Below are 15907 nucleotides of genomic sequence, written 5' to 3'. Positions count from 1 at the left end.
GCTTCTTCCATCCTCACAGTGATTACATACAGTCAGGTTTGCATCTCAGTCGTAGCATTTTTTCATTTTGGCCTGACTAGTTTTCAGGTCTTTTATCTCCGTAGCCAGGGTTTCTCGGGTGTTTTCTGTGCTTCTTTCGAGTCCAGCCAGAGCTCTGACGACTGCTGCTCTAACTTCTGTCAGACGTATTGCTTGTGTCTGTCTTGAGTAAATCCCTGGCTGTGATTTCTTCTTGGTCTTTCTTTAGCAGAGAATTCCCCCATCTTGTCATTACATCTGGGTTTCTCTCTTCGGGTACTTGAACACTTGTTATTTTTGTTATTAATTACTTACTGACTGAGAGTAAGACTAGGAAGGAGTCTCACACTGTCCAGGGCCTGGCACTCCCGCAGGCTGGTGTGTGTGCTGGCACTCCCGGTGTGTGCTGTGTGTGCTGCTCTCGCCGTTGCGCGGCTCTTCCCATGCGTCAGTCCTCTGCAGAGTTCCTCGGTTCTTGCAATAGGGAGTGTTTAGGCCTTTAACTAGGTGTGCTTTGATTTGTTAAAATAAGCCTGATTAAAAAAGAAAAGAAAAAAAAAAAAAAAAAAAAGCCTGATCTGAAAAAAGGAAAAGGGGCCAAGAAAAACCGCCAAAGAAACAAACAAAAAACTATAAGATAGTTTTCCAAAGAAAAAGAAAGGAAGGAAGCCTGATCCAAAGAAAGAAAAAAAGAAATGAAAAAACAAACAATAACCTCTAAGCCTGATTCCAAAGGGAGTGGGGAAGGAGCAAGAAAGCCTGTTCCTATTTTCAAGGAGAGCGGCTCCTGGGCGGCTCCGTCAGTTAAGTGTCTGACTCTTGGTTTCGGGCCTGGTCATGACTTCACGGTCATGAGGTTGAGCCCCGAGCTGGGCCCATGCTCAGTGCAGAGTCTCCCTGAGATTCCTTCCTCTTCCCTTTCCCTTTCCTTCTGTTTCATCCCCTCTTGTGCACTATGGACACTTTCTTTTGTCCCCCTCTCTCTCAAATAAATAAGCAAATAAAATCTCTTTCCACCAGCACTGAAGCTGATGCTTTGGAGCCGTGCGTGGTCAGTGGCCTTGGTGCGTGCAGGGGGCCTGTGTGGGTCCGCTGGGAGAGACACCTGCCCTGGGCTCACAGTCACACCTGCCCGGGGGAGGATGTCCCTGCCGGGTGCAGCAGGGTGGGGTTTGGTAATACGTGGGAAGAGGTTTGATGCCAGAATCCAGTCTAAAATTTTGCCTGTTTTCTAGTCTCTTACTAATTCAACAGCAACTGATAAAGTGACTTATCTTCTTCAAATGTTCCAGAACATTTAATATAGTTTACATAGAAAGTTTCTTTCACATCAGTATTTTATCAGATTACATCATATTTAAAGACTTGCAACAGTAAGTAAAGGATGTACAAAAGGGTTGAGGAGGAAAATATCATTGACACTTTGTAGATGTGCAGCTCCACTTATGAGAGCATAAATATAATCACATGTCAGAGAGAAATTTAAGGCATTAGAACTCAGCATGCCATAGGCACGAGTCAGTGTATTTGAATAAAGAATATTTAATCTTGCCCTTCTACTAAGAGATTTTCTCTTGTACTCTCCCTTTAGCAGAAACACTCAGTTGTTGGTTTCTTTCATTTTTGAAAGCAGATTAGTCCAAATGGTAAGAGTTCCCTTAGTGACTGAATAAAATTTGGGTAAGAATGCTTATTTGGTCCAGTGAATTATCCCATGAGCTGACTTCTAGGGATGTTTTTACTTTTATGGAATCTCAGAGTAATGATGAAAATAGCTGACACTGACATAGTATTGACTGTATGCTGACACTGTTCCAAGTGCTTCGTGTATGACAGTGCGATGCATACGGCAGTCCTCTGAGGTAAGGGCTAATAATTCCCACTTTACAGCTAGAAAACAGATGCAGAATGATTAAGTAGCTTGCTTAAGGCACAAATTCAAGCCAGGACTCAAAGCAGTCTGACTCCCAGCAGTTTGGCTCCAGAATCTGCATTCTGAACCATAATGCTAAACTTTTTCTGGATTCTAAAGATGGGCTACGAGCGAGCAGGGCAGATTATAAGAGACAATGGCGCGTGGTGGGGGGAGCTAAAAGAACCGTATTAGGAGGATAAAATGGTGTGCTGTCCTTGATGGAAGAGTCCATGGTACTCCTCACTCTGGTCTACTGTCAGATGACATTTTCCCATAAGGGAGAAAGAAAAAAGACTATTTTTTACATCCATATTTACATATGTTAATTCCATTAAAATCAGTTCTTTCCTGAGTACAAAAGTATATGCACAAACATGAGTAAGTAGATGTCCAGGGGTACTAGACACATGTGATACACTGGGGAGTGACAATAGGACATTTAGGGTGGCTTTTGGCTTTATTTAAGGTTGATGGGGTGTGCCACATTACAGAATACATACAACAGTAGGTTCATTCCAACAGAAAATGACTCAGAACCAAACCAATAAGTCTAAATACACTTGGGGTATCTTCTCAGTATGTAATTAAACAGCCTCACCCTCAGATTGGCAAGTACAATTATGCTAATGGGTAGGCAGGAGTTCATTGCTTCTACGTTGGGTTTACCACAACTCAGTGGCAGAGAGACCAGAACAGCAGAGTTTGGAGAGCAAGTTAACAATGACAAAACTTTTACATTATGTATTTAAAATATCTTAAAAAAACAGAACAGGAAAAAAATTAGAACAAGAAATATTGGTCTTGGGAATGTTACTTTGGCAGAGCGCTTGTGTTTATGCCTAAGTGCCAGTAAAGAAACCAGGAAATAAAAAATCTGGAATAAGACTAAACACAATTTCCTAGGGCTTGAAAAATATGACATATATTCATTTATATTCTAATTGTGCTTGTTTTCTCTCAACGTGCATGTGCAAGTACATACATGCATTCATTTATTGTGAGGATTTAAACGGTTTTCCAAAAAAATATAGATTGATTCACACCCTGCCACTATAAACATAAAAAATAAAAATTGAAATGAAGTTCCCCTTCCTTTGTTTCAGTGTGGATCACTAAAGTCTGCCTTTCTCCATAACTCTTGCAACTGCTTTGAGGAGACGAGCTAATTTTCTTTGCCCTTCTGGTTCAAGGACAAAACTATATCTCTGCTTTTGGCAACCAGAGTTATTGGCAAATATATTTTGTGGCAAGCTTCTCAAGGCAAGATCAAATTCCCTTCTCCTGGCTGTTAAAGTTCATCATTTCTGAATCACCCCACCAACATAAATGCTTTTTCTCCCTCTCTCCATACCATCCACTCCCCCTCTACCTAGGTAGCCCAGTGTGTGGCTCATTTTCTTGCTCTAGACCCTCTTTTGCCCGTGAACAACTGTCCATGCCCTCTTCCTTCCTCCCTAACAATGGTTTTCTCCTGAATCCCCAACCCGTGCCTGTTTTTACCACTTCAGTCAGTCTTGTGCAGAGAAGAATCATTGGTAAAATAGCAGAATAGTACTCATTTGCACAAAATTTACCTTAGGAGTTTTCCTATTCAGCAATTCCTACAACTTAATGAGGAGTTCTCGTGTTTCGCTTGCATTCTTTACAGTCTCGTTCAGCAGACGCTGGTGCAAAATCCTCAGATGAAGTCGTAGATGAGGTTGCTGGTGACATCTTGGGCAAACTTCCCCACAACTTTGATGTTGAGGCTGCAATGAGGAGGTACCCAACAACGTATACTCAGAGCATGAACACTGTGCTTGTCCAAGAGATGGGACGGTTCAATAAATTGTTGCAGACCATAAGGGACTCATGCATTGATATTCAAAAAGCGATCAAGGTAAGGAAATATATACAAGAAAAATCCTTGCAATAACTTATCATTCATTTTACTCAGCAAATATTTACTGGGGGAGAGACTGTGTGGAAACACTGTTTGTTCTGCATTCTGGGGAGAGAAGCAAAATCTCTGCCCTTGAAGACCATGTAGGATTCTGGGAATGATAGTTCGTAAGTGGGTAAGGAATTATGGAGTGTGTTAGATGGCATAGTTTGCTAGATAGGATACATGCTAAGAAAACACATAGGAGTAAGAAAGACCAAGCCTTGCTTTCATAGAGCTTAAGTTTTAAAGGTTTATTTATTTGAAAGAGAGAGAAAAGAGTGGGGGGAGGAACAGAGGGAGATGGGGAGAGAAACTGAGCAGACTCCATGCTGAGCCTGAGTCAGGGGCCTGACCTCACGCCCCTGAGATCATGACCTGAGCTGAAACAAAGTGTCGAACATTTAACCAACTGTGCCACCCAGGTGTATCCCCACCCTTTAAAAAATATAAACAACCAATCTTTATTTTATTTTTGAGAGATAGTGCTCACTTCGGCAGCACATATATTTTTGGGAGAGCGAGAACGGTGGGGAGGGACCAAAGGAGAGGGAGAGAATCCCCAGCAGGCTCTACGCCCAGCGCAGAGTTGGACACTGGGCTCAGTCTCATACCTGAGCTGAAATCAAGAGTCAGACATTTAACCAAATGAGGCACCTGGAGCCCCCATAGAGCTGAAGTTTTGATTAGGGAGATAAAAATTTAAAATAAATGTATAATTTTGATAAATGTTAAGTTCCATGAGAAAAAAATAAAGGATGAGAGGATAGAGAGTGATGGGTGGGAAACCCATTTTGTGTCAGACAACTGACACAAAGTGAAAGGTGCTGACCCTTCAGCAGGGGTCTGAACTTAATGGCAAACCATGGAACATTCGGACTGAGGATATGGTAAGTGCAAAGACCATGAGAAGAACAAGCTCGGCCTGGTCCGGGAACACTAGGAAAGGCTCTTGTGGCTGGAGTGGAGTGAGCATGGGGGAAACAGTAGGACAGAGAAAAGCCACAGACTCATCGTGGCCTTGTTGGCCATGCTGAAGATCATGAATTTTGTTCTAAAAAACAAAAGTAAGGGGAGGTCTTCAGAGCGTTTTAAGCAATGAAGTGAAATGATCTGTTTTACATTTTTAAAAGTTCACTCTGACCCCTGCAGGAAGGACTGTGGGGGAGCAAGTGTGCAGGCAGCCAGCAATCCTACTATTGATGTTCCAGCCGAGCTTGTTTCTGTTGTAGCTTCGGAGGAGGAGCAAAGTGGTTGAATAGGAGCTATTGTGGAAAGAGGGGTCTCCTGGGCTGGTTGTGGTGTCATCTGGCTGGAATGTTTGGCTAAGCAGCATTCAGGATCCTTGGTTTCTCCTTGACCTGGTTCTTGTGTCCTTCCTGGAAGAGAACGGCCTGGCTTCCGGCATTCTGGGGAAAAGTGGGGAGAGGCCTCAGGGATCTCGGCATCCAATGTACATTCATTCATGTAATTCCTGACTTCAGGATGGTAATCTGACCCCCCGCCAAGCCTGGTATCCCCCAGGGATTTCTTATTTTCCCTTCCACGTTTCATTCAAGGTAGACATTGTGCGGATTTGTGGGAGAAGTCCTAGAAATCTGTTTTTGAAACCCAATTTCAATAGCCCTTCTCATTCGGTCCAGGGCCGTCAGTTCCCAACACTTTTGGGTATTCCCCAGTGTGTCTGCTTGCTGCTCGGCTTTCTCCTCTACTGGTCAGGATCCGGTCAACGCCCGACTTCAACATCACCTGCCAACAGTCCAAATGCTTTCTAGCTCCCAAAACTGTGTTGCCATTTTGCCTTGCCCTAATTTTTTTCTGCACTTGTAGGCTTATGCCCTTAAAACATAAATTCTTTTACTGCTGTTTTAGTGGGTTTGGGAAAGGAGGCAAAGGAAATGTGGGTGTTGAACATATTAAATTTACTCTAAAATCTTCTCCGTATGTTAGTAGGGGTAATTCTGTCAACTATAGAGAAAAGAGAAACGATGATGGCAACTGGCCCAACTGTAAGGTCAAGGAGGCAGTAATTTTTAAAGGCCTCAAAGTTTTAACATATGTCCACCAGTGATTCAAAATGGGTAAGACTGGGGCCCCTGGCTGGCTCGGTTGGTAGAGCATGCAACTCTTGATCTCAGGGTCATGATTTTGAGCCCCATGTTGGGCAAAGAGTTTACTTAAATAATTAACAAAATGGGATAAGATCAGTTAGACTTCATAGGTGGAACTGAGACTATTTTAACTTTCCAAAGGATTTCATATAATTTTTCTAATTTTATATTTATCACTATTCTTTTAAGAAGACAGGAGATGTAACAGTTGTCTATTCAAAAGAGCAGTGAACTTGCTGTGAAGTGTGTAAGCCTGATGATTCACAGACCCGTACCCCTGGGGCAAACAATACATTTTATGTTAATAAAAAAAAATTTTTTTTAAAGGCAAAAAAAAAAAAAAAAAAGCAGCAAACTAAGTCCAAGTTAGTCTGTGATTTAATAGCTAGTGAGTAGCTAAGTATTAAGATTTTTCCAGGGTGGGCAAAAGGCTGAAGGAAGTCAAAAGGCACAAAGTTTTAGTTATAAAATAAAAGCCATGGGAGTGCAATTATAGCCTAATGACTATAGTTAATAATACTGTGTTGCAAATTCAAAAGTTTTTGTGAGTGAATCTTAAAAGTTCTCATCACAAGAAATAATACTGTAACTATGTACGGTGACAGATGTTACCCAGACTATTGTGACCATTTTTCAATATAACCAAATACTAAACCATCATATTGTATATATGAAACTAATACAGTTGAGGCTTTAACAACATGGGGGTTAGGGTTGCTGACCCCCTTGTAGCCAAAAATCCACATATAACTCCTGACCTCTCAAAAACTTAACTAATAGCCAACTGATGACTGGAAGCCTTGTCCATAACATAAACAGTCAACACATAACATGTATAATGTACTGTATTCTTACAATACCATTCTCTGAAATCTTTCATTATTTCCAGGTTACTTGGTTCATCTGTGAGTTTCTTCAAATAGGTACAAACTCAAAAAAAAATTTTTTTTTCAATGTATTTATTGAAAAAAATCTACATGGACCCATACAGTTCAAATCCATTTGTTCAGGGGTCAACTCTACCATGTTACATGTCAATTATACCCCAGTAAGAAAATTTTCCACAAAAATTTGATTAAAAGTAAAATTGTCAATATTTTGTAAGGAATAGTTCAATGACTCCATGACTTACTGTCAGCAAAAGAATGTATCTTTTCTTTTTTCCTGCATGACTCAGCTTTCATCACAAGTTTAAAGATTTTATTTATTTATTTGACAGACAGTGATCACAACTAGGCAGAGAGACAGGAGAGAGAGGAGGGGAAGCACGCTCCCTACCAAGCAGAGAGCCCGATGCGGGGCTCGATCCCAGAACCCTGGGATCAGGACCCGAGCCAAAGGCAGAGGTTTTAACCCACTGAGCCACCCAGGCACCCCTTTCATCACAAGTTTAAACAAAGGATAATTATGAAAAAGGTATTTAAGAGAGGATTGTCCAAAATCAGTATTATCATGTTAACCAAATGTTTCAGGGGCTTGTGGTGATGTCTACAGATCTTGAAGAAGTGGTTAGCAGCATTCTGAATGTCAAAATTCCAGGCATGTGGATGGGTAAATCATACCCAAGCCTTAAACCACTTGGGAGCTATGTGAATGACTTCCTTTCAAGACTGAAATTCTTGCAAGTGAGTTCAGCTAAACTATCATATATGGTTTCATTTCATTTTCATCAGGATGCCTAACGTGACATTACTCTCTAGTTTTTCCTGTGCATCCCAGGCAGCAATGACCACTACTCAGTATTGCATATAATGTACGTAACTGTTACACTGAACTGTCAAAATATGAATATGGGAAACAAAATCTCTGAAAGCTTCTTTAGAACAGGTGTTCATATTTAGTAAACAACACACTCAAGTCAGTGATGCTTGAAGAGAGAAAACAACTGGCTATGTTGATTTTTTACATTAAATACTAAGCATCAAATTAGATTCCTAGAGCGGAGCACCTTAGAAAGCCAGGCGAGCTACTAGCAAGAAGCATTATCTTTTCCTTGTCCAGCATTCTTCCAGATCATGAAGTCAGTAGACTGCTGGTTCAGCCCAACATGGTAATAATCTCCATGGCGAATTGTCTTGGAAATGTTGAGTGTGCAGAAACCTGTCTCCTAATTATCCGGCAATACTGGTGCTTAACTATGTTATTAATTATATTCATTAAAAGTATTAATTTCCTACATACTTTTCATAATGCATCAAAACTGCCTGTGAGAAAATTTCTGCAGGGATAAAATGACTCAACTTCCCTTGAATAACACAGGCCTTCTTGTTATTACTAGAGTTGATACTAAAGAAATAAGATTATTCTTGAACAATGAAGGCTCTACCTTGGACTCTAACAGGGAAAAGTTCTTCAAATTCTTTTGACTTCTATAATTTTCTATTTAAAATCAGTAGTCAATTAGCTTCTTAAAGTATGATATGAACAGAATTATTTGGGTATCTTTGATATTTATAATATCTTAAGCTCTCACTATGGTTTCTTTAGTAAGTTCTTTGTATAATACCGTGTTTCCATATGTTGGATTTCATTGTATTTTGGTAAAGTAGGTGGGAAAACTTCCAAAGGAATATTCTACTGGACAGCAATGATGAGAGAGAAAAAAATGGGAAAAATATTATCAGATGTTATAGGGATCTAGTCAACTATGGAACATGATATATTGTGCAACAATGTATATCAGATATTCATCATTGTGTGGAGCTTTTTGGAAGGAATCACTAGGCACATACAGAGACATTCACTTCTGCATTAACCCACATTGTGATATCCCAGGTGAGGCAATGGATATTAAACGGAAGTCAGAACATACACTGAATAAGTAGCTTTTTAAAACCTCGACAGTGTCAAGTTTTTTCCCTGAACATGTTGGCTCACTTATGAGTCTACCTAAAGCATAACAGGGGGAGTGCTGGGGTGAATTTTATTAAGCTGTTGTTGTATTCAAAGTTGAAAGGCTCCAACCTCATGACATGTGTGCTTTGTCATCACAGCAGTGGTACGAGGTTGGCCCGCCTCCAGTCTTTTGGCTCTCCGGCTTCTTCTTCACGCAAGCCTTCCTGACTGGTGCCCAGCAGAACTATGCCAGGAAATACACCATCCCCATTGACCTTCTCGGGTTTGACTATGAGGTGATGGAGGACAAGGAGTACAAGCACGCCCCGGAAGACGGTAAGTGCGCCGGCAGAGTGAGTCGCCTTCCATCGAGGTACAGAACAGACAACGTTCTTGCTTACTTTGCTCAACTGTCAGAATTTTAATCATCATGTATGTTACTCTCAAATAGTTGAGGAAAAGAAATTGTTATCAACATGCACTATACTTTTACAGTCTATCACCTTAAAAACAAATCAACAAAGAATTCCAGCCATCTTAATATCCACATACCCTCAGCAACTGTCCCATGTCTCTCTCCCTTTTATAGCAAATTTCTTCAAAGAATTGTCTTTACATGCCCTCTCCAGGCTCTCACTTCCTAGTTCCCATCTACCTCTCATCCTCTCCAATAAACTGATGTTAGTAATAAACAGAGTTAGTAATGACCTCCTTATTGGCAAATCCCATGAATTCAGTCTTCATCTTAAACTCATAGTTCTCATCCGTTGACACCACTCTCCTTCTAAAGACATCCTTCTCCCTGGGTTTCTCCTGATTCTCTCACCGGACACATTCATGCTTCTTTGCTAGCTTTTCCTCCTCTGAATACTGGAGTTTCCAAGGACTTAATCCTGGGACAGTTGCTCTTTTCTTTTATTTTTATTCCTAACACACTCAGAAGGGGCCTATTGTTGAATACCCGAAGGGCATGTAAGAACCTTCTGCTAAGGTGTTGTTTATTGTTCCTTCCATTATATCAGCCTTAAAATAATACATTCTCTGTACAGCTCACTGTAACACATGCTCTTAGAGAGATCAATAAAATAGATGTTTAAGTTCCCCTGTCCTAATAAAAGTCAAAATGTAGATAGATAAGCAATATACTAAGAAGGATAAATAATTTGGTTCCAACTAAGTTGGGTAAAAAGGAATCAGAGGAGGGGCATGGAGTTGCTCTGTATCACTGTTGGGTCCAGAACACCCCCATTACACACAGGTGGAAACAAAGGCTCCGGAGAGTTAACTAACTTGCCCAAGGTGTCTCGGCCAGCAATAGGCAGAGTTGACCAAAACCCACGCCATCTGGCTCTTATGCTTCACTAGCTGCTTTCTCAAAGGCCTGCTGAGTATTTTTGTGGAAGTACAAGTCTGAAAACATTATCACCTTTCTCAAGGAAAGTTTCTTGAAGAACCTATGGTTGACTCTAAAGTATTTAATTCAGATGCAAGATTTTTTTTTTCTAAATTCTCCTCATATCATTATGATAAAAGGCAGGGAAAATGACATTTCAATTGAAGGCAAGTTAGCATAGATGTCCCTCAGAGTTACAAGTTTTTTTGAACTCAGCTAAAAAACACAATTACTCAACGCATTGCCTGAAGTTTATGAACTAGTTAATATTGAAGATAAAACTACTGAATTGCCAATCATTATACACTGAACTTAGACATGGTACAAGGTCATTGGTATCTCTTTTTACAGTGATTTACTAATTTAACCCACAACTGTTCTTATTCAAGATCTAAATGTATCAAAATCCAAAATTATCTGGAAAACAGTGGGGCAGATATAAAGTACAGCTTCAGGATCAGTAAGGACCAGTCAGTGCTCTAAGATCATGCAGTGAAGCGTAGCCATGAATTAAAGGAACCATTTCACTGAATGTTGAAGTATCAGCCAAGGTCTGATTTATAATAGCTGATAGACAGTAATTCGTGAATTACTGCTGATAGATAGTAAATTGTGAATTTTATTGCGTAGTACACACACACACACACACACACACACACGTTTTCACCAATAAACACAGATACCCACAATATAGCCTTTTTGTCATTCCTATTTTTTCCTTCCAACTTAGCTAATTGCCCAAAGGAAAATGAGATTCCATGGAATGATTTGGAGCAATGAGCTTTTCCCAAAGAACAGCTTTCTCATGGGACCCTCATGGGAGGAACCCAGATCACACCTGGGAAGAACCGGTGTGTTTTCTCCCCCAGAGTTTCTCTCTACCATTCCATCAGCTGGTATCTTTCATACACACTTTAGTGTGTGCCTGTTTCTGGGTTCTGGGGCTCACAAAGAAGTCAGCCTTACTTACCTAGGATTAAATTGAACTTAATGAAAAAGGTCACTCTTAAAGTGACTCGTGATGTGGCCACAATGCCACTGTAAATCCATGTAAATTTGGAATCACACATTGTAGCTGTACTTTCTAAGATTCCTCTTATCAGAATTATTAGTACTAATGGGGGACTCAGAGTCCCCAGTGACGGGCATTATACAGCAGGAGGCAGAAAATGGAGAGGAGCTGAAGAAGCTGCAGCTGACACTGTATGTCAACCACATCTCCCAGATGGCAAAGGCTGTGGCCCAGAGTAGGAGCAGCTCTGAACCAGGACCCAATCAATATCTATTTATCCTTTCAGATCCTTTTAGATCTTGTATCTTCCCTATGGCCGTACTGACCAGGAGATAGAAAACCGTGTTTGTATATCTCCATCACATTTCCTGTAAAATTGTTGCTGGGTTGGAGGAAAATTTATCCTTATTGCCACTTTTGTTAGGTGTTGAAATGAACTGTTTACTTTTTCTGACATTATCTTTCTTCCCCAAGTGGAGAATAGACCATCTAACTAGTTAAAACCAGAGATTTAGTGGGCTATGCTTACAAGTCAGTGGGGCAGGGTATTAAATGGCTCTCTTGGACCTGTCTGTAGTCTTCTATTTTCCTATTCCTATCCATTACTGTGGCTGCCCTGTAGGCCTTAGATAGGGCTGGAGTGATTAGTATGTAGGATGTGGCTACTGACCAAACTCTCTCTCAGGCAGATCTATCCCCAACATCGTTCCAGGCTTAAGGTGCATTTTGCAATTTAGCTTTACCAGAATAATAGTTGAAAAGTTACTGGACAAGTCCTTTGCCAGTTAATAAAACTGGTATTTTACTCCCACTGTTCTTTCTATCAGTTGAAACTGAGAGAGGAGGAAGTCTTCCTCCCCAGTCAACATTCGTCACTGGATTAGCCACATGCGGCTTTTAAAATTAAGCTGTAATTAAAGTCCCTCAATCACACTAGCCATGTTTCAGGTCTTAATAGCCAATGGCTACCACACTGCAAAGCACAGATATTGATTGTTTCTTTCATTACAGAAAGTCCCATTGGACGGGATGGCCCAAGCGGACCTCCATATACTACCTTACAAAGCACTTTCACTAGTATTAGCTGATTTGACCGTAATGACTCTACAAGGCAGAAAGTAGGCATTACTGTTCTGCGAATGTTTTCCAGTTGTTCTCAGAGGACCAAATATACCCAGAGTTAAATGACTTGCTCAAGGTCACACAGAAAATTAGGAACTGAGACCTAGGTCTAAGTTCCACATTGCTTCCCTTCACATCTGTGCAACCATTACAATGAACGTTTTCACGTACGTACACCTAGATTCAATTTGTGAAACTTTACACAAAAGGACAGAGAAGTGACTGGAGTTTCAGGGATTTCCTAGTTTGTGTTCTTCAGTGGTTAGTCTATGAATGACGTTCTGGAAGGAGGTCACCCGTGTGTTCTCTCATACAGACTAAGAAGAGATCTGGGAGTGAGGATAAATTCTAAACGAGGGAGAGAGAAATCACTTTCATGATATTAGAGATGTGCACAAGCGTATTTTCTTCACATGCTGCCTCGAAGCCACTGAATCCCTACAACTACATTAGGAATTTTTCCTGCAGACTTCATGGCCTCCCACATTACCACCATTGGCCAACTAAAAACATAAATCTGGTACTGTTCACCCAGACTGAGAATTTCCCATAGACTAATTTAAAATTTCTTTTATCTTCCACATCTAATCTTACTATTGAGTTAACTAGGAAGAGTATAGATATTCTTAGAATCTGGATGTTAAGACAAAGCATTCAGAATACTGCTTTTACTTTAGAACAAGCCTTGGGCTGCTGACCTGGTACCATACCATCTGCAGGGCACTTCAGAGGAATTTTAGATTCAGAACTTAATCAATATATATATTTAAACAGTTGTATTAACCTGCTTCTTTTATATTTAGGGGTTTTCATTCATGGATTATTTCTGGATGGAGCTTCCTGGAGTAGAAAGACCAAGAAACTTGCAGAATCACATCCCAAAATTCTTTATGACACAGTGCCTGTGGTTAGTATTTGATATACTAATATGGGGGTGGGGGACACTATTTTATATGCACACACGCGCGCACACACACACACACACACACACACACACACCACATACAGACATTCTCATCATGATAATTATGTTTTATTAAGTTCCCGCCAGCACAGAATTAGTGAATGCTGAACCACAGCTCCTAGGAGAAACACAAGGTTAAGTTTCTACGCTCCTCTGGTCACATTTTTGTTAACCAATCAAGACATAACTTGTTTTGTCTCTCTTTAAAAATGCCATATTTAATATATACTTTTGATTTATTAACATTGAACTCAGAGAAAACAGCACTGTAACTTATGCCTGGATGAACCTTACAGTATTTTCTTCCTGAGGCCCATCCCAATCTTCTTGCACTCAGGAACACTAGGGAGCACCTGAGCACTACATTTAGGGCCATTTTAAACAAGGAAATCACTAACAACAACAAAATGCAAAAAACTCCTTTTCCATTTACCAAGGTGAAATAGAAAAACGGAGTGTCACCAGGTTCAACCTCAGCTGGAAAAGTACTTGTTTGGTGACTCACATTTTTTGAGGTTCTGAGTATGCTTGTGAATGATCGTACAACAGAGTACTGGTTCTAGGATGATGAATAAATGTTAGTGATAAGCAGATTTGCAAATACAGAATCCAGAAAGAATGAGGACTGACTATATACATGCATCCACATATGCATATATAATTTCTTACATATACTTTGACCTAAAAATGATACTTAGAGACTAAAAGATAACTATATGAAAGCCAACCCCATAAAAACGTGTTTGCTAGGAACCAATCTGCAGTATGAGCCAACTAAGCTATGGAAGATATTGTTTCCATCTGTTACTGAATCATGAGAAAACGACTAGACAAATTTTCATACACTTGGAAAGGCCTGTCTGGAATGGTGCGATAAAATACAGGCTGTGCATTTACATGTATTGTTTCTGGGACACTGGGAGCAGCTCAGACGGGCAAAAATCCTAACAGGTACAGTGACGGACGAGCTATTCCCAGAAACCTGACCTATACGCTAAGATACTGTGTATGGACAGAGGGTTTTAAACAGGCGACCCAAATTCAGAGTCACAGGGTAAGTTTCAAGAGTTGACCTGGAAGCTCTTTTAAGGTAGTTCACAATGAATACAAAGGTATTTGTAAGTGGATGATTCTCATACATGTCACTTAGTGAGAAAAATTCTCATTAAGAAAATGTGTTTTTGACCAAGATGAAATACACTCATTAAGTAGTGTTGAGTCCTCATATTTAATTACATCCAAAAACAGCTTTATGGATTCCGCAATAATGTGGGAGAAGCATACACTAACATCACTATTAACTCCTTCATACAATTTATTTAAGACCTGAGAAACCTGAAAGAGGGGTCTGAACAGTGGGCTGTCAAGTCAACATCCGCTCAAGGATTCCACTTTATAAGAGAAAAAGGAATCGAATTAGATTTTAAAACAAAACACTATTTCCTCATTATGACCGTAGTTTGTTCTTTATGCTTCAGAGACCAACCTGCCCCACATTCTTTTGAGATTGGTTAGGTTGGTTAGGCTTAACAGTGCTTAATATTTTAGGAACTTGGCTAATGACTTCCTAAAAATAAAGTGGGTATATTATAGGAATAAAGGAATGCAACTAGGTTTGAAACAGCACGATGTGTGTACTAGCCCCTTTAAAATAGCCACCTAAAATGGGGAGTGATCCAAGTTCTAGAATCACTGACAAAATCCTTTTAGATTTTTTTGATTGGTCTGTATTAAATTAATATGGTGACATGATTATCAGTGGTGGTGGTTCCCTTTGAAAGCATGTATGATTTTGTGGTTGTTGATGTAAACAGTCAGAAGTCCTCCCCAGGTAAGTACGGTGACTAGGTAAAGAATACATAGATAACATGTTTCTTGACAGGTGAAAATAATTATTTTTTTCTCATTTAGTTGGCTCCGAAAATAGTTCTGAGAACACTAAAAAAAAAGTTTTGAGCAAAATGCCTAGGAATAAACTTACCCAAGGAAGTGAAAGACCTATACTGATGAAGAAATTGGAAACAACACGAATGCAAAGACATCCCATGCTCATGGGTTGGAAGAATTATAGTTAAAATGTCCACACTACCCAAAGCAATCTCCAGATTTTATGCAATCCCTATCAGAATACCAACAGCATTGTTCACAAAATTAGAATTCCAAAATTTGTATGGGAAAAATAAAACACCCGAATAGCCAAAGCAATCTTGAGAAAAAAGAAGCTGAAGACCTCACAATTTCAGATTGAAACTCACCCAATCAAAACAGTATGGTACTGGCACACAAAAAAGATCAATGCAGAAATAACCCCACACTTCTATGACTAATTAATCTACAACAAAGGAGGCAAGAACACACAATGGGGAAAAGACAGCCTCTTTGACAAATGGTGCTGGGAAAACTGGACAGCTACATGCAAAAGAATGAAACTGGACCATTTTTTAAAACCATACACAAAAATAAATTCAAAATGAATTAAAGGCCAAAATATGGGACCTGAAACCATAAAATGCCTAGAAAAAAACATAGGCAGTAATCTCCTCAGCACTGGTTTTAACAACATTTTTCTAGACAGGTCACCTAAGGCAGGGGAAACAAAAATAAGCTATTGGGACT

At 40.0% G+C, this 15907-nt stretch overlaps 1 protein-coding gene across 2 annotated transcripts in view; it reads left to right on the top strand.

The window, feature by feature from the left end:
• DNAH7 (dynein axonemal heavy chain 7) overlaps window positions 1–15907 on the top strand; it is a 273847-nt gene that overhangs the window by 256328 nt on the left and 1612 nt on the right. For both annotated transcript variants that reach the window (XM_047720641.1, XM_047720640.1), the window contains 4 exons: window positions 3582–3812; window positions 7438–7590; window positions 8959–9136; window positions 13131–13234. In XM_047720641.1, the coding sequence (XP_047576597.1) occupies window positions 3582–3812; window positions 7438–7590; window positions 8959–9136; window positions 13131–13234 (666 nt within the window). The remainder of the gene's footprint in view (window positions 1–3581; window positions 3813–7437; window positions 7591–8958; window positions 9137–13130; window positions 13235–15907) is intronic.

Source organism: Lutra lutra, chromosome 3 (assembly GCF_902655055.1).
Source record: "Lutra lutra chromosome 3, mLutLut1.2, whole genome shotgun sequence".
NCBI lineage: Eukaryota > Metazoa > Chordata > Mammalia > Carnivora > Mustelidae > Lutra > Lutra lutra.
The sequence above is the reverse complement of the archived record's forward strand: the minus strand, read 5'-3'. Positions and strand labels throughout refer to the sequence as shown.